Here is a 26,680-nt window from a genome sequence, read left to right as displayed (position 1 = left end):
CCTCCATACTTATACTATAAATATTGGCCCTGCACAGAACACCTGATGAGGTCCTAGGCATGTATATGGGTTACAGGGAATAGTAAACCTTGGTTTTACCCTCAAAGAGTTTATGGTCAGGGTTTGCCCTAAGTAAACTAGTGAAGTAGGCAGAATACATGTCCCCTACTGGCCAGCCTAGGTGCCCAGAACCCAAGTCCAGACCTTCCTTCTTGAACTTCCTACCCATGTCTGAACATCTTTTATCCTCACCAAGCAAGGTAGGGTTCTGGGTCCTGAACTGTCAGGATGCTTCAAGGTACCTAAAGCCAATTAACAGACTCATACTATGCTTTACTGGCTGAGGGGAATAAAGCTCCCTGCCTGATGGTAATTTCTTTGTTCATGTTGTTTCTCATGTTTCTTATTAGGTATGTTCTTGATCCTCCTTCCTGCCAATCCAAATTCTATCCATCCTTCAAGGCTCAGTTCCAGAGTCACTTCCTCCACGAAGACTTCCCAATCCAAGAGACATCCCTGCCCTCCCCTTCATCTCCTTGAACCCTTACCTTCACTTCCTCTATTTCAGGCCATTTTACCTAGTTCTCTCTTGGTCTCAGGTGTGACATTCTTCTCTCACCAGCAATGACAGAAGCTCCTGAAAATGATCTCTCCTTCCATTGATATACATCCCAACCAACCCACCTTGCCACCTTCCTTATCTTGCATGATTTGTGTCCATGTTCTGAGCATCAATCCTCCACAAAGACTATCTTGGTGCTGCAAGCATTCAAAAGAGAGTAATAAGAGTTTACACTTATATGGATAGGGCCTTACCATTTACTGCTGGTCCTCTTCAAGCACAAAGAAGAACAACCACCATTTACTGTACTCTTTGAGGACTGCGCTATATTAAGAAGAAGTGTGCAGTGGAAGGAGGCCTGGATTAGGAATCAGGACACTTGAAGACTATTTCTTGCTCTGTTGCTTATTGTGTGACTGTGGGCATGTCACTTCTCTCTGGGCCTCAGCTTTCCCATCTGTAAAATGGTGTAATGATCCCCAACTTGTCTCTCTCCCAGGTCCATTGCATAGATCAAAGGGGATGACAAGTGTGAGTGGTTTTTTTTTCTGATTTTATTAATTTATTTTTAGTTTTCAACATTCACTTCCACAAGATTTTGAGTTCCAAATTTTCTCCCCATCTCATCCCCCCTTACTCCAAGATGGTGTGCATTCTGAATACTCCTTCCCCTAATCTGCCCTCCTTTCTATCTCCCCCCCCTTATCCCCTTCCCCTTCAATTTTCCTGTAGGGCAGAATAGATTTCTATACCCCATTGCCTATATATCTTATTTCCCAGTTGCATGTGAAAACAATTTTTAAATTTGTTTTTAAAACTTTGGGTTCCAAATTTTCTCCCTTCTTCCCTCCCCACCCACCATCATTGAGAAGGCAAGCAACTCGATACTGGTTATATATGTGTGGTTATGCAAAACACTTACATAGTGGTCATGTTGTAAAAAACTAACTATATTTCCCTTCATCTTGACCCACTCCACATTTATTCTATTCTCTCCTTTGACCCTGTCCCTCCTAAAAAGTGTTTGCTTCTGATTACCCCCTCCCCCAATCTGCCCTCCCTTCTATCATCCCCCCTCTCTTATCCCCTTCCCCCCTAATTTCCTGAAGGGTAAGATAGATTTCCATACCCAGTTGAGTGTATGTTATTCCCTCCTTAAGCCAAATCTGATGAGAATAAGATTCACTCATTCCCTCTCAAGTGTGAGTGTTTTGAAAGGTAGGAAGTGTTATAAAAGTACTTTACTTTGCAGAAAGTGGTGACTTCTAATGTTTGGATATTCCCTACATCATTGCAGATTGTAAATTGCTGCCCTCTTCTCACCCTGTTTGGTTCTTGTTCTTTCCATAAAATCCTCCCCAGAGAATGCACTTAACGTGCTGGAGGCCTTTTTCTGCTTCCTCTGTGAATCTGGGAACTTGGACTGTCCAACTCTTCTTGCCTCTCATTTTTGCAACCAATCCACCTCCTTTTCTGATTACCTATATCCTGGATAATTACATCTTTTTTGGACTGTCCTTTATGCATACTATGCTGTGGCCTGAGCACACCCACCACACATCATTCCATCACTCTTTGGGTTACTTGTAATTTTGATTATTCAGAAATTGTGGTGTTCTGTGATTCACAGCCATATAGAGATAGTACTGCTGCGGGCTGAGAGGTTGACAGGTTGTGACCCCTCAAAGACTGAAGTACATGGGTCATCTGGAATGAATTCACTGACTCAAGCATTCTTTAAGTCAAGGTGGCAAAGTTTTATTGTTATGCTTTTCAGCGGGCAAGGATTCTTAAAGGATCCTGCAACCTTAGAAAGGTACAGTTAAAGTTTATATAGGATAAAATGCAATAAAACATGTGCCAAACTAGGGGATTCAGGGTGGGATTAGGGAGTGGTTAAGGAGTGGTCAGTTCTTAAAAGAATATGCACTTCTTATACCTACTGCGCAAGTGTTTTACCCAGAGTTCACTAGGACAAGCCCACAAGGGGGGCCACATGGAGGTGTGGTTTTAGGCCTGCTACATCACTAAGTCAGCTAGAGTTCAGGGTAACTGAGAGTTGTCCAGTCTGCCACCAATCAACGTCTTGTTAGACAATATAGATGTAGAGAGTATACATATGTCTTAAGTCTAGAATATAGTTAATGAGGAGCCCAGGATGTAGATAATGTGGTAGGGCAGTAGGATAGTATAGTAGTGGGTAAGAATGTCTTTATGACCTAGTGCAAAGCAAGTTTAAACTAATAAATCCTTCAGGTGCTGTTTGGAACTGCACCAGGGAGAGAGATAAGGTTCTTGATGGGGCCCACTCACATGTAATTGCTAAGCACAGGGTCCTTGGGCTGGGGAGAAACTGTCAGGGACAGTGTTTCTGAGGCTAGGGAGAAACTGGGGTCCAAGTACAAGCATCCAAACGCAAGCACCCCGTCAGTACCATAGCCATAGAGATAGTACAATGGGAAACCACTAGGCTTAAAGAGGCAGGCTTTTGCAGCAGCAAGGTGCTTGGGGCCGTTGCTGTGTAATTTCTCAAATGTGGTTCAAGCCTTATCTCCTTTTATTCAGTACTAGGCCTCACTCATTTTCCGTCCAGATCATTTGTCTAAGATATTGGTATTGGCAGACCAACTCTATGGATCTATTCAATTGCATATAAAAAAAAAAGACAACACTGCATTTTTTGATTATGAATGGTTAAAAGTTTTTCCAGTAATTAATAATTTTATTACAGAGATTTTATAGTCTTCTGGAGCTCAATAAAATTAACACAATGTCATCTATTAATGAAATACACATGAAAGCCATGAAACAGACAAGATCATAAAAGCAAACCCTCATTCCTGTTATATATAAATTCAGAATATAAAGTAACTCTTAAAACCAGTTAGGAAAAATCAGCCACATATGCCTACCCTATACCCTCAATCAATTAGAAAGCATTAAGCCCCTACTATGTGCCATCTCCCTTCCAGCTCCTACTCCCAGTACCAGGGAAGTACAGAAAGGCAATAATACAGTCCACTGTCTTCCAACTGGATGGCTGGTGGCTATTGCAAAGCTGGACCAGGGACCCAGCTTTTGTGATTCCCCCACCGATGGCTTTCTGGGTTTACTTTGCAGCTGGCTGATGGGATGCCACGTCTGGAGTACCACTGTCTGGGCGGTTTCCAAGGGAACCTCTCCTCCATGTACTTTGTGAGCGACCGGGAGTGGCATTTAGTTTTGTTGGAGGTGACAGAGATGTCCATCCATCTGCAGATTGATAACAAGGGCAACGCTTCCACTGTGCTCCCAGAGCATTGCGGGAGCCCTCAGGTTGGAGGAGACCTTTTTCTGGGTGGCCACATTCGTCCTCACCTGCCTCAGCAGACTTCCAGAGCCTTTCGAGGATGTATGAAAGATGTCACAGTCAACAGAGAAGAACTGGAGCTGTTGTCTAGTAACCAGAAGAAAAGAGCAGCCTTTCTGAAGGGGGTAGCTCTCACCCAGTGCTGTCCCCAGAGCAGCATCTGCAGCCAGAACCCCTGCCTTAATGGTGGCCAATGCTCAGAGACATCCAGAGGAGGTAAGGACCCTCTCTCCCAGCTTCACCCAGAAATGGAGTAACCTAAGTCTCTCAGGTTTCCTCTAAGTCGACGTTTCTTAATGTGACACCTGTGAACTTATTTTGTTTTTTTTAAAAATCGGTAACTGGATTTAAATAAAAAGGGTTTCCTTTGTAATCCTATGCATTTTATTTTGTGCATTTAAAAACATTATGCTAAGAAGAGGTCAGTAGTCTTCACCAGATTGCCACAGTGGTCCATGAATAACACAGAAAAGACCTCAGCTCTAAGGCCCCCTAAAAGACTACAGAACATAGAATGTTGGAACTGGAAGAGATCTCCAAATATAGACTGTAAAACCTGAAAGGGGCCTTGGAAAAGAAAACATAGACTGTCAAAGCGGTAAGAAGACCTGGTGGAGTGGAAAGAGTGCTGGTCTAGGGGTCAGAAAGACCTGGATTTGAATCCCTCCTCTGACAGTTACCAGCTGTGTGACCCTGGGCAGGTCACTTAACCACTCTCAGCCTCAATTTCCTCATTTGTAAAAAGAGAGGGTCGGACTCAGTGATCTCTCAGTTCTCTTCCAGCTCAAAATATATGGTTCTGTGGTCTAGTGAGACCCTCTTATTGTACAAATGAGGAAACGAAGGGCTAGAGAGGTGGAAGTGGCACACTCAGTGTCATACAGCTAAGAAATGGTGGGTTAGGAACAAGAACCCAAGTGTCCTAATACTCAGTCTTCTTGTTGTTCAGTTATTTTTCAGCCATGCCTGAGTCTCTGGGATGCCATTGGAGGTTTTCTTGGCAAAGATACTGGAGTGGTTTGCTTTCCTTCTCCAGCTGATTTTACATATGAGGAAACTGAGGCAAACAGGGAAGTGACTTGCCCAGGGTCACATAGCTTAATAAGTGTCTGAAGCCAGATTTGAACTAAGGGAGGTGAGTCTTCCTGACTCCAGGCTGCCTCAGGAGAGATGTAGGAGAAAAGAGATCATTTTGTGTAAAGCTAAAATCCCACTCAGGTAGGAGAGGGCAGAGACAAGGCAGAAAGTGAACAACTCTCTATATCTGGACACAGATCCATGAGTTAAATGCAGAGGGAGGCCTGACCAGGATGGACAATATGCAGGGTTCCTGGAAGAGTTTGCAGTCTTGGGCTTCTTGATCATTGAACCGTTTCTCTTTTCATCCAGGCTACAAGTGCATGTGTCCAGCATCTTTCTCTGGGGACCACTGCGAGCTGGGTGGAGGGAGCTGTGAATCCAGACCCTGTCTGAATGGGGGAAACTGTCTCCCCAAGCCTGGAGGAGCCTCCTGCAGTTGCCTCTATCCATATACAGGAGACAGGTAAGGCCAGTGGAGTCAGACACTCTCTCTCCCCCTAATCACCCCGGGAAGGGGGTAGATCAGTGCCAGTCTTTTGGTCCCTTGGCTGGCACCAGGGGCAACTTGGAGGGCTGAAAGAATCTGCTGTGAGGTCCATCACATGAGGGAAACCTGTCCTGTTGGCCAATTCCTGTGGAAAGGCAGTGGCTCTTCACTGAGCCCTTGCAACGGCTCCCCATGCTGGCCTTCTTGGGGGAGGTGCTTCTACTCTAACACCGACATTCCTGTAAATCTAGAGGGGGGGGGCCCTGGTACTCTAAGGACTGAGCATCTGCTGTGTGCCTAGCATTGTACTGGGATTGGGAAAACAAGAAAGCAAAAACATAGAATATTAAAACCATAGAGGACAGCTAGGTGGTGTAGTAGATAGAGCAGGAAGACAGAACATGACTCATCTTCCTGGGTTCAAATCTGGCTCAGACACTTACTAGCTGTGTGACCCTGGCCAAGTCACTTCACCCTGTTTGCCTCAGTTCCTCATCTGTAAAATAAACTGGAGAAAGAAACAGCAAACCACTCTAGTATCTTAGCTAAAACAAAAACAAAAACAAAAAACAAAAAACAAACCCAAATGGGATCATGAAGAGTCAGACACAACTGAAACTACTTAACATGAGAGGACTTTAGAACATATAGTTAAAAAAAAAAATGAAAGTGGCATTAGGATATAGAACATTAGAGGTGGAGGGGACCTTAGAGGTAATTTAATCCAACCCTCTCAGCTTACACACGGGAAAACTAAGGTCTTTAGGTCATAACAATGAGCCTTTGGTAGAACTGGGGCATCTGCCTCCGATGGCCAACCTTCTTTCCACCATTGCTTCCCTGTTGTCTTGATTCTCAGACACCAGGTGGAGCCAGATGCTACTCCATAGAAGTGAACCAAGGGTTTCCTCCCTAGTCCCATCCTACTGGAAGGCCCTTGGAAACCTTCTCAGTTTCCCTGAGGAGAGGACTGGGTGGAGTGCAGGGGACAGAGCTCTGGAATCAGGAAATGAGGATCCAAATCCCAGTTCTCTAGAACTAGGCCGCTGATTTGTGGAATGTGGCTGGCCATTTGTTTGCTCATTCGTTTAATAAACTATTCAGCAAACAGTAAGTGCCTCCTCTAGGTGCAAAGCAGTGGAAGAAGAGGGAAAGATAAATAAGACAGTCACTGCCTTTGAGGAGCTCACAATCTAGTATACAGAGATGAGACAGGCACGCAGACTGGGATAGGTACTAGACCTGGGACTTCCTCCCAGCAAGGAACTTCCTCTACCAGCCCAGGCTGTCCTCTTCTCTAAGCTTAGAATCTTGGAGAATCAAGCGGTTTACAGCATCGAGTAGTTAAGTGCCTAGGGTCACACACGGCCAGAGAAATACAAAGCCAACCATGGTGAGTGTGTAAAAAGAGTAAGAGGTAGTGTGATGGAGTGGACAAAGCTGGCCTGGAAATAAAGAAGGGTCCAAGTCCTTGGAGCTGCTAGGTCATGCAGCGGATCGAGCACTGGGCTTGGAATCAGGAAGACTCATCTTCCTGCGTTCAAATCCAGCCATAGACACGTATTAGCTGTGTGGCCCTCGGCAAGTCACTTCACCCTGCTTGCCCCAGTTTCCTTATCTATAAAATGAGCTGGAGAAGGAAACAGCACACCGCTCCAGTATCTTTGCCAAGAAAACCCCAAATAGAGTCAAGAGGAGTCAGACACATTTGAAATGACGAACGACAACAAGGATCCAGGTCCTATTTCTGATACATAACAGCTGTGTGTCTCTGGACAAGTCACCTAACCTTACATGATACTTAAAGCAATAATCTAAGACCACAGAGGACAGAGAAGGTGACAACTTACATTGGTGAAGAGTTTCCTCTTAGGAATTCTCCATACCCATGAAATCACAGGTCTATACCCCGTTTTTACTCATAGAAAGGTCATAAAGTGCAATGAGATCAGATGAAGGAGAGATCACTCTGGGAATGATCAGGGGAGGCTGCATGGAGGAGGTAACCTCTCTTTTGAGAGCACAGAACATAGCAGATGAGGGTATGGGGTCCACTAAAGGGAAGTGAGCAGAGATTTTGCACCCTGGCCTCACTTTTCCTTTCTGCCAAGGTGTGAGGAGATGGCTGAGTGCCCAAATGGGCCCTGTGAGACCACAACCCAGACCACAGCCCACCAAGAGTGGGGCTATGGACAGCAAGAGATTAAGATAATAGCAGCTGGAGTAGCATGCACTGTGCTCATCACCATCGGCTTCATGGTCCTTTGCTACTACTGCCACCCAGATAAGACCCACAGACCTGTGGCCAAGGACGACCCTGACCTCTTTGCCAAGAGTGTTGGGGTGGACACTCAGACCATGCCTATCGAGCTCAACCCTCTGGACACTGGCTCCCACAACAACCTGGACTGTGTGGGGCCTGCGTCACACAAGGCTTCGGTGACGCCCGAGTTCCTCACCTTCGGGCCTGGCCCTGGCCAGCGGCAGCGCAGCATGATTGTCTGCAGCGTGGCCCCCAACCTCCCACCTGCCGCACCCCCTTCCAACTCAGACAATGAGTCCGTCATTAAGAGCACCTGGGCTGGAGAAGAGATGGGTGAGCCGCTTGCCCCGCCCCTCATTGTCGGGATAGGGGGCATTTGAAAGTGGGAGGGAACTTCCAGGCAAAGTGGCTGGGAGTGGTGGGGAAGATGGTAGAGGGAGGGGGACATCTATGGCCTTATCCAAGGGCCTGGCATCTTTGCTTCCTTGGAGAGTTCCTCTGTGGGTTGGCTCCCTCCTTCTCCATTTCCTATACAAAATGAGCTGATGATAATCTTCAGGGTGGGGTGAGGGTGGGACGGGAGTGGGGGGGGAGGGGGATCTCATTCTTTTTTCTATTAGAAGACAATGGAAAAGTTCTGGCTTTACCTGCTAGGGTTGTTGTGGTCATTGTGGTGGTGGTGCTGATTTTCCTCTGCTACCTCCTCTCCTTCTAACCTGGACCTTGTGACCCTGCCCTGCCTGCAGGAAGGACAGCAGGCTTCTCTCTCCTCTCCTGCCCTTTGCTCCAGAGTTATCTCACATACCTCCTATAGGGCTTGACTCCCACAGAGAACTATGTCCAGAGACTCTGGGTTGGTCCTGGTCCTCAGGGGAATGTGGCCTGGATCTTTCTTACCTCCAGCCTTTTCCCCTGATGCTTGTCCTGGCTGCTCTGGCACGGAAGCTGGAACTAGCTCTAGGTCTCCGGCCAAGGTGTATTTGTTTTGATCAGGAAAGCCAGTGTCTCAGACATCACTGAGGGGGATGGGCTATGACAAAGCCCCAGCCCCCTCATTGCCCTGTACCCCTGGCCCTGAGTGTAAGGAGCCTTGACTGGGACAGGACAGATGCAGAAGCAGGGTTTCATACAGCTGAAAGGCAACTGCATTCAGAGTCAGAAAACCTTGGTCTGAATCCTGTCACACTTCCTTACTATCTCTGTAAGGGATTTAGGGAAATCTCTCTGGGCCTCAGTTTCTTCATCTGTAAAATGTGAATCTCCTCTAGCTCTGTGGTCCTTTCTAGTAACAAATCCTGATTTCCTAAGTAGTTCATTCACATCAAGCCATCTGACCCACCTACCTATTTAGCGCTACTCCCCCAAACCCCTACCACCCCCAACCCTCCCACAGAATCTTCCAGTCTTTCTCTACTGCGGTCTCCTCACCTTTATCTTCTACCCCATCTTTCATGGTCACTTATTAGCCAGAATTAGTGAGGAGATCCAGGGCATCTTAGCCACACAGAAGTTTGGGGGGCTTTGAACTGATTGCCTTGTCTTTTCTTTCCAGTGTACCCAGCAGAAGCCACCTTCTGGGCCCCTACATATGCACCAGCTGAGCTTCAGGAATATCCCCGTTACGAGGTGATCCCGGCCCCACTGCCAGCTTCACCTCACCGTGGTCCACCTCCTTCTGTGGAACCTGAGCCATCCACCCTCTATGGAGGCTTCCCCTTTCCACTGGAGTCAACCAATAAGCGGGCCCCCATCCCACCCCGATATAGCAACCAAAACCTGGAGGACTTCCTGCCCCTGCCACCCCCCAGTCCAGACCCAAGGGAACGTCCACATAGTCCCTGCCCCAATGAATACACAGCTATCAGCTACTACCCCTCTCACCTACTGCAGCCCGGGGGCCCTCTCTATCCTACTGAGGGGGCCTACAAACGGGTGAGTGTCCGGCTCAGTGTGGCCCAACCCTCCTATGCAGACTGTGAGGTGGTACCCTGCCCACCAGGTCGCCCACTGCATTACGAGGGATCAGACATGGTGGAGAGTGATTACGGCAGCTGTGAGGAGGTCATGTTTTAGTTGCAGGGCCACAGAGGAGGACGAGAGCAGAAGGGAGAAAGGGACTTGGCCCTCTGGATACCTTCCTTCCTCTCTCAAGGGAGAGCATGGGAGAGAAGTCACATGCCCCTCCTCCTCCTGACAACATCCAAACAGATCTTTAGGCGCCACACACTTCCCCTGGGAGTGTGGGTGGCCCTGTGGGTACTATATCTTACAGCTCCAGAGATGGCCCCCAGCCCCTGAATAACCAGGAGAGCACAGACCAGTTGCCTAGGAAGTTTTTGCCTGGGTTGGCGAAACTGGTCTTGAATTCAAGCTAAGGAGGCAAGGCTTTTGGCCGTTTTTTTTTTCTCCTTGGTCTTTCAGATAGACAGGATTGGCCCTGAGTCTCCAGTTTAGCTTAACAAGGGCTACATTTTTAGACGGTCTATGGCCCTAACAGTATCATTTCTCCAGGGCTATGGTGAAGGGCATTGAGAAACCAGGGCCCATAGAGGCCTGCAAATTCTACTCTCCAAGGATAGGGTTGGCCCTGGGGGGTATGGCCCACCACTCCCTGAGCCCGCAGACCCCAAACCCATGATTGATATGAAAACTTGTCCTGCCTTTCTGGCTTGGGAGCAAGTAGGTGCATGGGGATTGCCCAGATCTTACATCCCACATTCTAGCTATCCCTGAAGAGTTCGTTTCTTCAGGAGGCCCATGAAGCCAGAATGATTGTCTTTCATATTGTCATATTTCTCCGCCCTTAGTTTCTGGGGCCTGCCCCATTCATGAAGACAGGGTCTATGACACCTACTTGGGTCAGGGATGGCCACCCGGAATCTGCCAGTAGTTTTCACCATCAGTCCAGTGGTCTGAGGCCTCACATGGCTCTCCAGAGTCACCTGCTGTTTCCAAACCCCTACTCCAGGCCTGCCAATCCCAGTATTCTGTGAGGTGATGCCACACCCATGCATGGAGGTGTCAGTGTGGGTGTGCACGCATACACGTGTTCGTATGTGTCTGGTAAATGTACATAGCTGGGAGAGGGAGTGGGGATGGGGACTCAGGCCCCTGGCTGCCCCCCACCTCCCCATCCCTCACTAGGGTCCACTGCCTTTTCGTGTATCATCTCTGGAGTTGAAGAAAACTGGGGACTTTCACAGAGCATTTGCACTGATCGCTGTGTATCTGTGAAAGTCTACCTTGGAATGGAACGGATGTGGTGTGTGGAAGTGTGTATGCTGACACGTGTGAATGGATTTTTTTTTTACAATAAAAGAGAACTTTTATTTTATTTTCTGGAACTTCTTGGCTCTTGCCTAGCTTGAGTTAGATCGGTGGGATGGTACATGGGGAGGGGTCTAGCAAGGTTGGCTGCAAGGCTATGAAGTGGATTCCACTGGCCCACACCGTCTGCTTTCCATCTCACAAGCATCCGTTTACCTTTCCTGTGGGCCCAACTTTGGGCCAGGTTCCATGGGGGATTGTTGTTGTTGTTCAGTCATTTCAGTCACGTTTGACTCTTTGTAGCGCCATTTGGAGTTTTCTTGGCAAAGATACTGCAATGGTTTGCCATCTCCTTCTCTAGTTCATTTTACAGATGAGTAAACTGAGGCAAACAGGGTGAAGTGACTTGCTGAGGGTCACATAGCCAGTAAGTGTCTGAGGCCAGATTTGAATTCAGGAAGAGGAGTCTTCCTGACTCCAGACCCTGGCACTCTATCCACTGTGCCACCTACCTGCCCTCCTGGGGGGAAGGCATCTCCAGCAGCCTGCAGTCTCACTAGGGACACAAGCACATAAATCCACGAAAAGGAAACAACAGTAGCCTGTAGTGCCCAATGACCAAAGCAGAGGAGCGCGATGGAAAGGATGGTGGCTTTGGAGTTGGAATCCTGGCTCGACCCGCTCTGCACCAGTGTGAAATTGCGTGTGTCATTTTTAATGTCTCTGGGCCTCAGTTTCCTTATCCTTATATGAGAGACGTGGCCTAGATGGCCTCTCAGATCCCTTCAAGCTCTAAATCTAAAAGCCTATGGATGAGAGGAGAGATGTGTGTGGGCTAGGAAGGTTAAAGAAGATCCCACATCTACACTGTGTGGCTCAGATAAATCCCTTTTCTGGTTCCTCATCTATAAAATAATAATACTTAACTATATCCCAGGGTTGTAAAGAAAGTGCTTCATCAACCTCAATGTGCTATAGAAATGAGCTTTATTTTTCCTTGACCTAGTCTCTAAATGATAGGCAGGATTTGGTGAGGGAACAGAATGATGGAACAGAGGCCTACACTTCCCTGGACCAGGCCTGCAAATACGAATGAGCTTCAGGGCCTGGGCAGGAGGCTGGACAAGAGGAAGGAGGCTGATGTTGCTGGAGTGGAGGGTTAGTAGACAACAGCAATGGGAATGTTGAGGAAAAAATGTTAATACTATTACTGTATTACTGCAATTCAGGCTAGTCTGCCAGAAACTATTTTACTTACTTTATTATTAATTTACACCCAAGTCATTTCCAGCTTGGAGAGAAAAATGTTCAAACTGGCAGAGTCTCTCCCCTCCTCCGCTTGCGCCACTTGATATGACTCTTTAATCCAAGACAGTTTCAGGTGACGCTTATGGGAATCTCAAACAAGGAAAAGACAAGTCAACAAGCACTGACTGTATTTACTATGCACCTACTACGTGCCAGGCCCTGTACTAAGTGCTGGAGATACAAAAAAGGCAAAACCAGTGCTTGCCCTCCGGGAGCTTACAGTCTAATGGGAGGAGACAACATGCAAACAGCGGCATACAGAGAAGATACAGACAGGATAAATGGAGAGACAGCACTGGCATTAAGGAGGACTGAGAAAGGCTTCTTGCTGAAAGGACCCCCATCCTTCTCTAGGCCCCAGGGAGAGTCTTCTGTGTGAAGCCCTGGGGAGGAAGGTGAGAGGGCTGGCTTTCGGGAATCAGAAGTGGTGCATGTAGCCTTATGTACACAGCGTACTAGATACCCTTTCGTTGGGAGCCACTGAGGCAAAGGCAACCTTTAAGACCTATGCGCCTGGGTTAAATCTGGGATACTGGTTGCTATATAACCCTCAAAGGGCACTTGTGGAAACTGTGCCTTTTACTACTATTCCAGTCCCTACTGCCCTCCCCCGGTCCTTACAACCACCATCTGCTTCCTGCGTGCCCTGATCCTTCCCACCAGCACTTCCAGCCTCTCGTAATAACATGTCCCACTCCCCAACTTGACCAGGCAGGGGACTGTTTCAGGAATTATGCTTCTGCGTGGCCCCAGAAAACAGAACAAGCAGCAATGAACAGAAGATACAAGAAGACCTCCAACTCAATAAGAAAGAACTTCCTAATGCTCAGTGCTCTCCAATAATGACAGAGCTCCCTAGGGCCCACCTCCCTAGAGATGCTTGCTCTAGAGCAGAGCCTGGATGGCCTCTCCCCTCGACCCTGTCAGGGATGCTAGAAGAGAATAATGACTGGGGTGAGGACTTGGCAAAGTTGATCCTAAGGGCTTTTTGGTGGTCATTATCGCCTCCCAGCTAGCCTGCTTCCAAGAGGTCAATGATAGGTTTAGCCATTGTGCCTGTATTCCCTTTTAGAGTTATTAAGACCTGGCCACCAGAGGGCATTCTTTAGTCGAACGAAAGAAGAATCTTCAAGATTCCTTCTCAGGTGAGCATTTTTCATCTGCATCATCACCCGTAATTTGATGCTGGCATTTATTTTGAGAAGAGAATGGTTGTTAAACTATTGAAAATTCTCAGTGCAACTGGGCTTTGGTATCTTTTCCAGGTCAGTGTTTATCAAACAGCAATCCCCCAACTTCTTAGCCTCCTGAGACCCTCTGCTTCTGGCTTTTTCTATTTTTGATGGGTTTTTGTAAGTCTGAAGGAAGCAACCCAGTCAGCAGTCCTTGGCTCAGAGCCCTGATTCTCCATGTAGTGTTGACATAGATGTTTCTAGCAAAGTTAGCCTATCACCCTAGAAGCCTCGGAGGCCTGACATATATGAATGAGGCCCAAACAACTATCAGCAGCAATGGGAAAATCAGTATGTGCTCTCTCAGGCACCAGAGCACACCTGGAGTACTGGATTCAGTTCTGGCCTACACACTTAAAGGAAACACAGAAGAGTCTAAGCTAGGGGTGGGGAACCCTGGTACGCAGATGCTATCTTTCTGACCTGAATCTAGCTGTACAGTTCCTATTTCTAGGATGCTGTAACTACAGAGCATTTTCACATTTATTATCTTATTAGACTGATTTCCTTGCTCCCAGTCTCTTCCCTCTCTAATTATCCTCCAAGAAGCCACCTTAATAATCTTCCTAAAAGTATAAGTCTTGCCATGTCACCTCCAGCATTTAAGAACTTTTAGTGGTTCCCTATTGCCTTTAGTATAAATACAGGCTTTTCATAATTTGGCTCTAATTTATCTTTAATAGATTTTTTTCACATTATTCTTTTTCACACACACTAGATTCCACCCAAAGTAGGACCACTTGCTTTACTCAAACTTAGTCTATTCCTTCCAATTCCTGGCTCCCTGCCTTGCCCTTGTCCATTTCCTATGGTTGGAATGCATTCTCTTCCTCACTGTCACCTCTTGGAATCCTTAGCCTCCTGTGAGGCTCACCACCTACAGGAAGCCTTTCCTGACCTTCCTCTAGGACACAGTATTGTCTCCCTCTTCAAATGATTTTGCATTTACTTATCTATGTCAACACTGCTTCCTTCTCAGAAGAAAGTAAGCTCCTTGAGGTGAGGGACTGGTTTTCCTTGTTTCTGTCTCCAGCATCTAGCACATCCTGTATGTGCTGATGGTGCTAAAACAGGAAATGCAATCTTCTGATTCCTAAACTAGTGTTTTTCCCACTGTAACACATTCAGTTCTCTCTTCCCATCTAGCACCCCCATCATGTCCAGAGACATGGACGAGGAACATTTGCACCACCAAAAAAAAAAAAAAAACACAACACAAACCCCCCCCAAAAAAACAAAACTACAACATAAAACAAACCATGAAAACAAAGCCAACAGCAGACACCTCTCAAAATTAAAAAAAACCATTTCATTTATTGAAAGGAAAAACGCATGATCCCCGTGCAGAATCAAACACGAAATCCCCCCACAAGGCCCTGCCTGAGCCACGTCTGCACTTAACAGAAATACAACAGGCACCAAACACTTACAGCACCAGCAGCTCCTGGCGGCTGCATTATACAGCGATATTCTGGTTACTGGGATCTGCCACCTGGCAATCTTACACTGAATTAAGACTTTCTACTCTCTTATCCATTTGGACAATGGTAAACATGATTGGTTGATTTTTCAGTTCAGTAATTGTCAGACATCAAACTTAACCCTCTGGTAATTCATTAACCTCTTCCTGATGTTAACAAAACCTAATTATTTCTAACCATGCACTCTCTGCCCCTGGCCCAGCCCCAACGCTGGTACCAAACCAATAAGGGACTTTGATGGTACAAAGATTCAGAAGAAACTTGACACCATTAGGCCAAACCACCTTGGAGCTAGAGGGATAAACTGCCTAAGCCATTCTGCCCAAGGTTTCAAAGGCAAAACATACCCTTTGACTCTCTAGTCTCCCCCTGCCTAAGCCATAGTCTAAGATGTCTGTTCACTTTGTGCTCATGGACAATCATTTGGTCCTTTCTGCAAATTTCAAATACCAGGCAATTCTGTAGTCACCAAATCAGACTATTTTCACTTTATGGCTCTCTTAAGAGAAAGTGGCAAATTTATGGCTCTTCTGAGAGTAAGCAGCATAATGTTCTGCCCAACGCCAAGCGCTGACTCTGTTACCTTATTACACAGATTAGACACTCAGACCAATTCATTTGCAGTAGTAAATAAGGAATAAAATCTGTAAACAATGAGTGGGATTTTACTGTTACACTTGAAGAAAGTATGAAGTGGGCATGTAGTGTTAAATAAAGAAGGCATTGTTCTTCCTAACAGGTTATCTAGAGAGGTGGCAGAGAGGGAGGAAAGCGATCTTTCCCAATTTACCAGCTCGCTTTCACTACCTTCAGGGTTTCACAAAACTAGAAGGTTTTCTGAAGGAGCGGATTATAGCATTTTGAAGGATGAGGTCTTGGTACTAAGCATATCCAATACTAATTAGGGTAGGGAAGTTGGATCACAGAATGGGGAGGCTATAGGCAACAGGGTCTAGGCTAACACAAAACTATTCACTTCTGCTCAGGGTTTGTGTGTGCACAGCAGTGCTCATCAGTCTACACTTGGATGGCACTAAATATATAAATAATGCCCTTGTGAAGAGAGATGTTACCAGGGACAGGAGACCTGAACCCAACATACCAGGATAGAGCAGCTAGCTCCCAGTAAATTTAGGAATTTCTCCTTGCCCCCTCTCTAGATGAGTAGGATTGTACTTTGTCAAGTAAGATTAGGAAACCCCTGCTCCCAATTCTGGCGCTGGGTGAAAAGAGCTCTGCATTCTTTGAGGTTCTCTCAGTGTACCCTTGGCTGAGATCAGCCCAACTCATCCAGTCTAGGCAAAAGAGAACCCAGAGAGAAATTGAGTCCCTTGCAGTAAAAAGCCTGGAATATTTCCAAGCAAAGAGATGCCAAGGGGAAGAAGAAACAAAGAAAGGATAGGAACATTATGGAGGTAGGTGGAGAGCCACTTCCCAGAGTGCAGGGTCTTTAGGGCTCTGATTCTCTACTCAGAGGACAAAGGAAAAAAAAAAAAAGCTCCTCATGCCTGCATGCATCCCTCTAAGCCTTTTGTCCCCTAGCTGAGGGATCTCATATAACTACTTCCCAGGAAAGTCAAGCTCAGGCAGGCAGGGCTCTTGTTAGAAGCAGTGCAGGCCTCAGAGTACTTCTACCCCATGTGGCATGAGCTACATATCCAGCACCCTTAAGAGGACAGAGCCCTTAGGTTAGTTTCTACAAAGTGCAAAGCAGAGACACTGGTCCCTTAAGAGACCTTGGAGCAGAAAGCTGACCTTATGACCTGGCCTCTGCTCCATAGCTGGGAGGTCCTGGGTCTCTGTCTCAAGTTTCTAGGCCCTGAGGTCACTGCCTAGGTCAGAGCATTGATGCAGAAGGGGTTACAAAGAAATAAGAGGAGGGAGGAAGGACTGAGGACCATTCTGGACAGACTGTTAAGCTGATATCAGGGTGGTTACATAGATTCCAGAAGCGTGGCCGATAGTGGGAGGAAAAAAAAAACCTATTAAATTCTCTTCTGAAATTTAAGAACCCAAGAACCGGAACCTCCTATCCATTCCAGTTTGCGTTTGTTTTTCAAGCCCCTTTGCTATCCCCTAACAGCATGGGATGAAAAACAAAATTCCCATTGGCCAGAACCAAGTTATAAATTGTAATCTGGTTCTAACAGGTACAGGACCAGAAAAGTCCTCAGTTTGATTGTTTTGTGTAAATCTTTGCTGCTAGAGTTTTTAAGTGTCTCTTATCTATTAAGAGACACTGTAGTACATTTAAAAAGAAATCCTTCTTCAGACCCCTGCACCTGACATCTAGCCATACCTGGTTTTGGAGGAGGAACCCCTGACATCCTGCTGATTTCAGAGGCACAGGGTGGCCTCAGCTGAAGCTTTTACCCTCAGCCACTGCACTGATTTAAGCATCGAGTGCTCACATAGAAGCCTGAGCCCTGTTTGAAGGCAAAAAGGCAAAGCTAAGATGGAGAGATAAACTTCCCTTCCCTAACCTACTCCCTAAGGCACCTGCATTTCCAGGCCAGAAGAGCAAAAAGTTATGGTGAGGGCACAGGGAAGGGTGAGAGAGGCACCGAATGGACCTTTGCTAAAACCCTCTGGGCTAACACACACAGCCAAAGAATTCACTAATGCCCTTTGGAATCACTTCCCAATCATTAAGCAGGAAGGGTGAGGAAACAGTAAAAAGTTAGATAGGTGAGACTCCTCTTCAAGAGGCTAGTTCAGCCCCTTCTCAAACTCAGGACTGGGAAGCTTCCAAAACCTTAATTTAGGCTAGCTAAGGTGGCCTCAGGATCTTAGCAACCAATGCCCTGGCACATAAGGAAGCCTCATAGGAAGAATAGGATGGGATCCCTTGTAATAGTGTTACCAGTGTGCCAAGGAGGCACGTCCCCTAATGGGGTTCATGGGAAGTGTGGGACAGAGAGACAGCTCTGGAGCCAGCAACGCCTGCACTATGTAGAACTCTCTGACTGACCTCCTTACTCAATCAAGTTCCACAACAGAATTTCACCCCACATGGTGGGGATTCCTCAATTGCTGTGTTTCTATACAACCTCAAGGACTAGGCTTTCTGACCTTGACTTCTAATCTTTGTCAATGGGATACACAACCCCCAGCCAGGAAGGAGAATGGGGCAGGGACATATGCTGCCAGTCTAACCAGACTGAGATGGATTCAGGGCTCCAATACACAATGCCAATAAGGAGCCTGCCACCCCTTTCAATTCTCATAGAGACTGAGGAACCTGGCTTACAGAATTAATTTTCTAAACTTTCAGCGACACATTTTGTCTTTTGACCTCATGTGGGCCTCAAGTCTTGTCCCAACTGCATTAATCTTCTCTTAGAAGATGGTTACGAGAGCAGCGGGCTGCTTTCCCCATTTCTATGCTAAATGTATAATAAATTACGAATTTAAATCAAGTCATATTTTCCATAGGAAGAGCAAGGGTGAGGTTTGGTAAGAATAAGCTGGGTCTAATGACCCCAGCAATTACAGACTCAGAGAGACTTCAGGAGCAGAGGCCTAACTTGAAATAAAACAGAAAGGTTTTGTACTCAGACAGTACAGAGTGTGTTCGAAGTGCTAAGTGATAAGGAACGTGCTCATATTCGTACCCCATACGTGGTAGATTCTGAGGGGAAGGTGCTGCCTACGGTGCCCCAGAAAACCTGGATCAAGCCAGGATCAAAACTGTAACTTGAAGTATTCTGCTGCCCCCCGGAAGAGTCCAGAAGGCAAGAAAAGCAGAGGTAAAAGAGCAAGGGTAGCAGACAAACAGATGGACCATGATCCTTGTTTTGTGGAGGCTTGGCCCGGAGGAGAGGAAACTATCGAGGTGAATCGCCAAAAGATGGAGAGAGTTGTGCTGCAGTAAGATCAAAGCCACAAAATGCAGGAGGGGAGGGGATGGGTGGGAAAGTGTTGGGGTAAAACAAGTACTGAGAGATGACCATCACTATTGGAATCATCCACAATCTAACCAGTCCCACTGGCCAGTCCCCGACTGACAAGTAAAAGTAGCCCCTACCTAGCCTACTCCATCCTTGGCCTTACCGGAGGCCTTGACGACAGACATTTGGTAGGGTGGGGCGGCTTGGCGCAGAGAACGTACCGAAAAGGTCACTGTACAAAGGTACTGGTAACGTTGGCAAAAGTGGGAGACACGCTTGGCTAGATCAGATCATAGAGCGCTTGGTAGGTGCCCAGCACAAACCCAGTGAAGCCCAAGACGCTAATCAAGATGTCCTTAGCAATGGTGATGGGGCTCATGCCTTCTGAGTAATACGTAGTGATCTCCAGGAGTGGAGGGATGATCAGGGCCAGGGCGCTGCTGCTCACAGAGCCCACCAAGGAGATGAAGAGGTCTAGTCGAGGGATCAAGATGGCCAAGACACCTGCAGGAGGAGAAGAAACTTCTATTTATGATCAGCCTATGAAAGAACAAGAAGAGAGCACTTGCCCCTTTTCCTTGGCATCATCCCTAACATTCTCTCCTTTACTCTGAGCTCTGATGAAGGAATTGCCTTCTCCTTTCCAAGGCCAATAACCCTTTTACACATACCTTTGATCCCCTCTCCTTTAAGTAAACTGCTCCTGCTATCATCCTTTTCTCCCTCTAATCTTCTATCTCTACCTATGTACTGGTTCCTTCCCCTACGCCTACAAATATGACCACGTTTCCCCCACCACCATCTTTAAAAATCCTCACTAGACCCTACTGTCCCTATATGCAACTGTCTTATCTTTCTCTTACCTCCCTTAGCCAAACTCCTTGAAAATGCTGTCTCTACTTATTAGCTTCACTTCCTTTCCCTTCCCCCTCTTCTAATCTCCCTATGATATAGTTTCCAATTTTATCACTCTTCCAAAGTCACCTGTGGTTTCTGCATTTCTAAATGGGATGCCCTTTTCTCGATCTTCATCCTCTTGGCCTCTTCACAGCATTTGATTCTGACCACCCTCTCCTCATGGGTATTCTTTCCTCTTCGGATTTTTGTGGCCCTATCTTCTCTTGGTTCTCCTCCCACCCACCTGGCTTTTCATTCTCAGCCTTTTTTTGGTGGATTGTCATCCACAACACATCTCCTAATTATAGGTACTCTCAAAGGCTCTGGATTTGGTCCTCTTACCTCTCTACACTCTCAGTGAGCCCATCAGCTCATAGTACTTCTCTATGCTGGTGACTCCCAGAATATGTTCTTAGCCCTAGCCCCTCTGCCAAGCTCTAGGCCCATATCACCAGTTACCTACTGGACAATTCAAATAGGAAATTCCATGGACATTAGAAACTCAATTATGTCCAAAAGAGACCTCAACATCTTCCCCCTCCCCCAAGTCCTGCCCCCACTCCCAAACATTCTTATTTCTGTTAAAGGTACCAACATCCTTCCAGTGAGTCAGGCACCACAAGCTCAGGGTTACCTCTGACTCCTCCCCACATATTCAATCAACAGTCAAATCTCATAGTTTCTACCTCCACAGTATCTCTTGAATCCACCTTCTCCTCACAACTTATACAGTCACCATCTTAATTCTGGCCCTCAACACTCGTTGCTTGGACGATTCCAACAGCTTCCAAATCAGTCTCCCTTCCTCACCTTTCCCCTCTTAATCCCTCCTTTCACACAGCTACCGAACTGATTTTCCTAAAATGCAAACCTGACCACATTACTCTGTCCTCACTAACTCCAATGATTCCCTATTGCCTCCAGGATCAAATAAAAATTCCTCTGCTTGGCATTTAAAGTTCTTCAAAACCTGCCTCTAGCCTACCTTTGTAACCTTATTGTACATTACTACCCTTCGTGCAAACTGTGGTCCAACCAAGCTGTTCTTATATAAAGCATGCCATCTCCTGCCTTGGTACTTTTGAACCAGCCGTTTCCCCTGCCAGATGTGCTTCCAGCTCTCAGAATCCCAACTTTCCTTCATGGCCACCAGCTTGCACAAGAGGCCCTTCTTGAGCCTCCCCACTGCTAGTCTCTCCCCTTGACCTCAAATCTATTTTGCCTATTCCTCTATATGTACAAGTTGCCTCCCTTCACCAGACTGTACAGTTCTGGGAGGGCAGGAACTGCTCCAACTTTTGCTTTTGTGTCCCCCGTGCCTAAAGCAGTGCTTGGCACACAGGAAGCATTTACTTAATAAACATTTGTGGATTGACTCACTTCCTGCTGAGAAAGAATAATGTATAATATAATACATCATATTAATATAGTCATTTGTGGTTTATTAAAAAGTTTCTGGTTTATTAAAAAGTTTCTTCATGTATTATTTCAAATCAGCCTGAATGGGGGGAAGGGGTTGACTACAACTGATAGAATAAGCCAAGGTTTCGTGAGGTTTAGGGTTCTGCCCAAATTCACACAGCTAGTATGTGGTGGGGTTTGGACCAGAAAGGCCCTCAATCTCCTAAAATAAGCCCAAGACTTCTTTCAAATTCATCACTCTGCATGGCAGGCTCGGTTCTAACAGACTCCCTTCTCTGCTTCGATTGCCAGAGGTTAGCACAGCACACAGTAAGCACTTTGGGATGCAGGAAGCACTTACGAGACACACTTCTCACTCACTGAGTGTGGTACAGTGAGGTACAATGCTGGAGTCAGGAGGACTGAGTTACAGTCCCATTAATTCATTCTGTGACCTTAGGCAAGTAAACCTCTCTGAATATTATTTCCCCTTCGATAAAATGGTAGGAAGACTAGATCTCTAGAGTTCTTTCCAATTCTAATACACTGCATTCAATTAAATTCAACAAACATTTATTAAGCACTTACTATGTTCTGGAGACAGCTAGATGGCACAACGGATAGAGAGCTAGGCCTGGACTCAGGAAGGCTCATCTTCCCAAGTTCAAATCTGGCCTCAGACACTTGCTAGCTGTGTGACCCTGGGCAAGTCATTTAACCTCGTTTGCCTCAGTTTCCTCATTTGTAAAATGAACTGAAGAAGGAAATGGCAAACCATGCCAATATCTTGCCAGGAAAACCTCAAATGAGGTCACAAAGAGTTATAAACGACTGAACAACAACTATGTTCCAGGCACAGTACTAGGCACTGGAAATAACAATACAAAAATGAAAGTCTTTCTCCTCAAGGAACTTACATTCTACTGGAGGAAAACAAAAGTGCACAGATAAATTAATACTAAATATATACAAAGTAATTTGGGGGTAAAGGCATCAGCCACTGGAAAGACCAGGAGAGGCTTCAATTAGAAGGTGGCATCAGAGCTGAGCTGGAGCTGAGCAGGGAGTCGTCCTAAGGTCCTTTCCAGCTCTGAAATTCTCTGATCCCAAGAAAACCAGAAAGAAGAGGGGGAAAAAGTAATTTGATGCTCTCTCTCCTAATTTTTCATTTTCTTGCCACTGGAAGTGTCTTCCACAGATTACAGCTTGCCCTAACAAAGAGAGAGAAAACACAATCTCCTTCCACAAAAAGCTTCTATACACCCTGATGGGGATGTAATCTGCAGGGAAGGAAAGTGCCTCTAATGGAAAATCAGAGATCACTGCATTCCCAGACCACAATAACCTCATTGTTTATTGCATAATTGCATTTGAGACCCAGCTGAGCTCATCTGAGGGAGGTAAAAGTCATTTTTCCTTGAACCATCTTGGATTTAGTTAAGATTCTCTGCCAACCCTTTTATGTTTCCATATCAAGCCTAGCACTATACAAATTATTAAGGAAAGTGATATTAATGGTAAAACGGAATAGTGACAATGTCTGTGTTGTGGACATATAAGGGAAGCCTCCTATCTCAGAAGGCACCTGTAAATTCTTTTTAGAAAAAATTCAATTTCATTTTATTTTCATGAAGATCTGCTTTCTCTACCTTCTCTTTCCCCCACCCCACCATCTCTCCTGTCCCCCCACTGAGAAAGCAAGAAAAACAAAACTTCTATTACAAATATGTGTGTGTGTGTGTGTGTATGTGTGTGTGTGTGTGTGTGTATGTGTATATGTATATATAGTCAAACAAAACTTAGGGTCAGCTAAATAGTACAATGCTGGTCTTAGAGTCAGGAAGACCTCAGCTCAAATCCAACCTCAGACACTAAATAGCTGAGACTCTGAGCAAGTCATTTCACCTCTATTTACCTCAGTTTCCTCAACTTTAAAATGGGAATAATAATATCACCTACCTGCCAGAGTTGTCATGAGGATTAAATGAAATGTCTGTACGGTGCTGCCTGGCACACAGTAGGCGTTACATAAATGCTAACTATTATTATTATTAATGCAAATCCATACACTGGCCTTGTCTAAAAAAGCTATGTCTCAAATCCACTTCTTTATCTGGAGGTGGGTAGCATGTTTCATCATGAGTCCTCTGAAATGTGGATGGTCATTGTTATTGGTCAGGGTTCCTAAGTTTTTCAAAGTTGTTTGTTTTTTTCCAATATTGCTGTTATTGTATAAATTTTTCTCCTCATTCTGCTCAGTTCACTCTGCATAAATTCATATAAGTCTTCTCAGCTTTTTCTGAAACCATCCCCCCATATGATTTCTGATAGCATATTCCATCATATTCATATACCATAAATTTTTCAACCATTGCACAATGGATGGGGACCTCTCAATTTCAAATTCTTTGCCACCACAAAAAGAGCTACCGTAAGTATTTTGGTACAAATAGGTCATACTTCTCTTTCTTTCATCTCTTTGAGGGTACAGCCCTATCCATTTTCTCCAGCCCTATCTTCCTCAGTCGAACTTTAAACTTACACGCTGGGTAAATTCTAACCCAGGGATGGGGAATCTGTGGCCTCCGGGCCACATGTGGCCCTCTAGGTCCTCAAGTGAGGCCCTTTGACGAATCCAAACTTCCCAAAACAAATTCCCCTAATAAGAAGATTTGTTCTGTAAAACTTGGACTCAGTCAAAAGGCCACACCCGAGGACCACAGGCCACACGTGGCCTCGAAGCCACAGGTTCCCCACTTCTGTCCTAACCCCTCCTCTAAGGGCTTCTAACTGCTAAGTGCCACGTTCTCTAGGGAAAAGGAGTCCCTTCTTATACAGCAGCTCAGTGGAGAAGAAAGAAGACCTCAGTTTGAGTCCTAGCTCCAAAATTCTTAGTTGTGTGACGCTGGGGAAGTCACTTCCTCTCTTAGGTTCCTGTTTTATAAAATGTGGATAACAGTACTTGTATTTCCAGTGTCACTGGGCTGCTGGGAGAATCAAAGGTGATGACATTTGTAAAATGTTTTGTAAACGTAACAGGGGGTATAAATATAATAGATTGTTACAGTAACTAAAATGCACTGGTCTAGCTTGCCTTTTTGCCTCCTTCACTGTCCTCAGGGGAAAAGCTTAGAATACGGAATGTCAGAGCCAGAACGGACTTTATAGAACATAGAACGGATGGACGGGACTTTTAGTTCAATGTTTTAGAGTGGAGGAAACAGGCCCAGAGAAGGGAGGTGACTTGTTTAAGGTCACACTGCTAGTAACTGAAAGAGATGTGACTAAAGCAGGTTCTATTACTGAGTTCAAGACTTTTCCTCTCCAAAACACGATACTCTTCCCTTTTCTGTTCCAGGTAGGGTAGAAGGAGAGTCTCTAAATACTACTCCCAGAAGTTCATCCCTAGATCCTCTAGTCCTCTTCCCTACTCAGAAAATGGAAAATGCAGGAGATGGAGCAAAGGAAATAAGCTTCTGCAGAGTCAAGAAGTTGGCCAAAAGGCCTTTTTACCATAGATGCTCTCATTCAGCAGAAAGTTCCCTAAATTAACGTTCCTACCTATCCTGTGGTAAAGAATTCACAGCCAACTTCAAGGCTGTGAATTAAAGAATTAAAAGGGAGTGTGGAATCTTATATGAAGCTTCACATATGCTATGGGCACATTTATAACCCTGGGCAAATTCTTTCATCTTTTCTTAATCTATTAAGCAGACAGAAAGGTAGCCAGCCCCTTCTCATGAGCTGAAATGGGAACGCATTAATAACTTAAAAGGTTCTGAGACTCCAGAGAAAAGCTTTAGAAAGAACAAAGTGTACCTTAGTCTGTAAACGGTTTCAGCCTTTCAGTGTTTCTAAAGCCTGAGCATTAGAATCACAGAATATTAGTGTCCTTACAGAGAAGCCAGTTCAAGCCCCTCATTTTACAAAAGAGGAAAAGAAAAGAGGATTCTCATAAAGAGGAAGTATCTTGCCTGTGGTCACACAGCACGTTAGTGGTAGAGCTGAGAATACATTCCCATGTTTCCAATGCACTTTCCATCTCATCATATAACATCCAATCTCTGAGTCTGGATCCAGAGAAGGAGAGGATGAAATAACTCAAGAGCCATTAAGCCAGTTTTATTCGCTGATGGCATAATGGCATTTTTTTCTCAAAAGGCTGCTGGTCAAGGAATTGGATTTCAGTCCCAAACCTAATTACTCATTCTGGCTTGGGAAAGTCCTTTGCTCGTAGCAGTGCCTCAGCTTCCCCAGCTGTCCAATTCCTACCTACCAGTAAGGCGGTGAGACAACTACTTTTTTGTAGTGGGAGATGCAGTGTGATGTACAGGAAAGAGAATTAAATTTGGAGGCAAAGGACCCCAGTCCAAATCCTCATTCTGCTGCTGTGATACCTTGGGCAGTTCAGTCAGGGTCTTTGGACGTCAGTTTCTACGCTGTAAAATGAAGATACAGAATTATGTCTGGCTCTAAATCTTAGGTTTCCAAGAAGAGTCACATTTATCCCTCAAGGACAATTCCAGGTACAACCAGTTAGGGACATATTCTGGTGAAAGTCTCTCAACTCATTTCCAAAATGTCCTGCTTTCTGAAATAACCCAGATTAGTTAAGTAGTTAATGTTTTAGTTATGGAGGGCACCTAGAGATAACCTGAAAAGGGCATACTCTGCTCTGGATTAAAGGGATCGCAGTTAGAATTTCCTTGTACCCTTTTCTCAACTGAAGTTAACTATAGAGAAGGCAAAAATAGAGTGGAGAGACTTCTCATTTCTTCTCCATTCTCACTTCCTCTTCCATTAGCTGAATGGACAGTTACTTCACTGTGATCATTATTCTAAAGCTTAGAGTTGAAAGGAACCTTAGATGTCATCTAGTCTAAGCCCCTCATTTTACAGTTGAGGAAACTCTGGCCCCAAAACTTTGTGCCCCAGGTCACAAGGGTACTAAATGGCAGAGCTAGAATTTAAATGCAGATCTTGTGACTCCAACTTAAAGCTCTCTCTACTGTATTGTGGTAAACCACTCTTGGGCTCCCTAACAGAAATGGACTTGTAGTATTGTGAAAATAGCCCTAGAAATTGGGTGTACTGTTCATTTAATTTCCACTAACATTTATTATTTCAAAACATGACCTACCAAGACACGCCAAGGATACAAAGACATAAATAACAAAGCCTCTGCCTTCATAGAGCTTACATGGAGTTACATGGCACTTAGGTGCTACAGCAGATAGAGCACTGGGCTGGGAGTCAGGAAGATCTGAGTGCAAATCCAACCTCAGATACTTACTAGCTGTGTGACTCTGGGAAAGTCACTTAACCTTCTTGCTTTAGTTTCCTCATATGTAAAATGGTGATAATAACAGCACCTACTCCCAGGGTTGTTGTAAGGCTCAAATGAGATGATAATTATAAAGCACTTAGTACAGTGTTTGGTGCATAGTAAGCACTACATAAATT

At 45.5% G+C, this 26,680-nt stretch overlaps 2 protein-coding genes across 2 annotated transcripts in view; one reads left to right on the top strand and one right to left on the bottom strand.

Moving 5' to 3' along the window:
* Positions 1–11,080, top strand: part of FAT2 (FAT atypical cadherin 2) — an 87,750-nt gene extending 76,670 nt beyond the window's left edge. The window contains 4 exon segments of the mRNA XM_020964281.2: positions 3,683–4,127; positions 5,301–5,454; positions 7,590–8,074; positions 9,294–11,080. Coding sequence (XP_020819940.1) covers positions 3,683–4,127; positions 5,301–5,454; positions 7,590–8,074; positions 9,294–9,814 — 1,605 coding nt within the window. The 3' untranslated portion in view covers positions 9,815–11,080.
* Positions 11,081–14,836: 3,756 nt separating this feature from the next.
* The window catches only part of LOC110192849 (proton-coupled amino acid transporter 1-like), a 59,989-nt gene continuing 48,145 nt past the window's right edge, over positions 14,837–26,680 (bottom strand). Inside the window, exon 11 of the mRNA XM_020964250.2 lies at positions 14,837–19,423. Coding sequence (XP_020819909.1) covers positions 19,200–19,423 — 224 coding nt within the window. The 3' untranslated portion in view covers positions 14,837–19,199. The remainder of the gene's footprint in view (positions 19,424–26,680) is intronic.

The sequence above is a fragment of the Phascolarctos cinereus genome, unplaced genomic scaffold (assembly GCF_003287225.1).
Source record: "Phascolarctos cinereus isolate Bilbo 61053 unplaced genomic scaffold, phaCin_HiC Scaffold_2;HRSCAF=192, whole genome shotgun sequence".
NCBI lineage: Eukaryota > Metazoa > Chordata > Mammalia > Diprotodontia > Phascolarctidae > Phascolarctos > Phascolarctos cinereus.
This window is presented reverse-complemented; position numbering and strand designations above follow the sequence as displayed.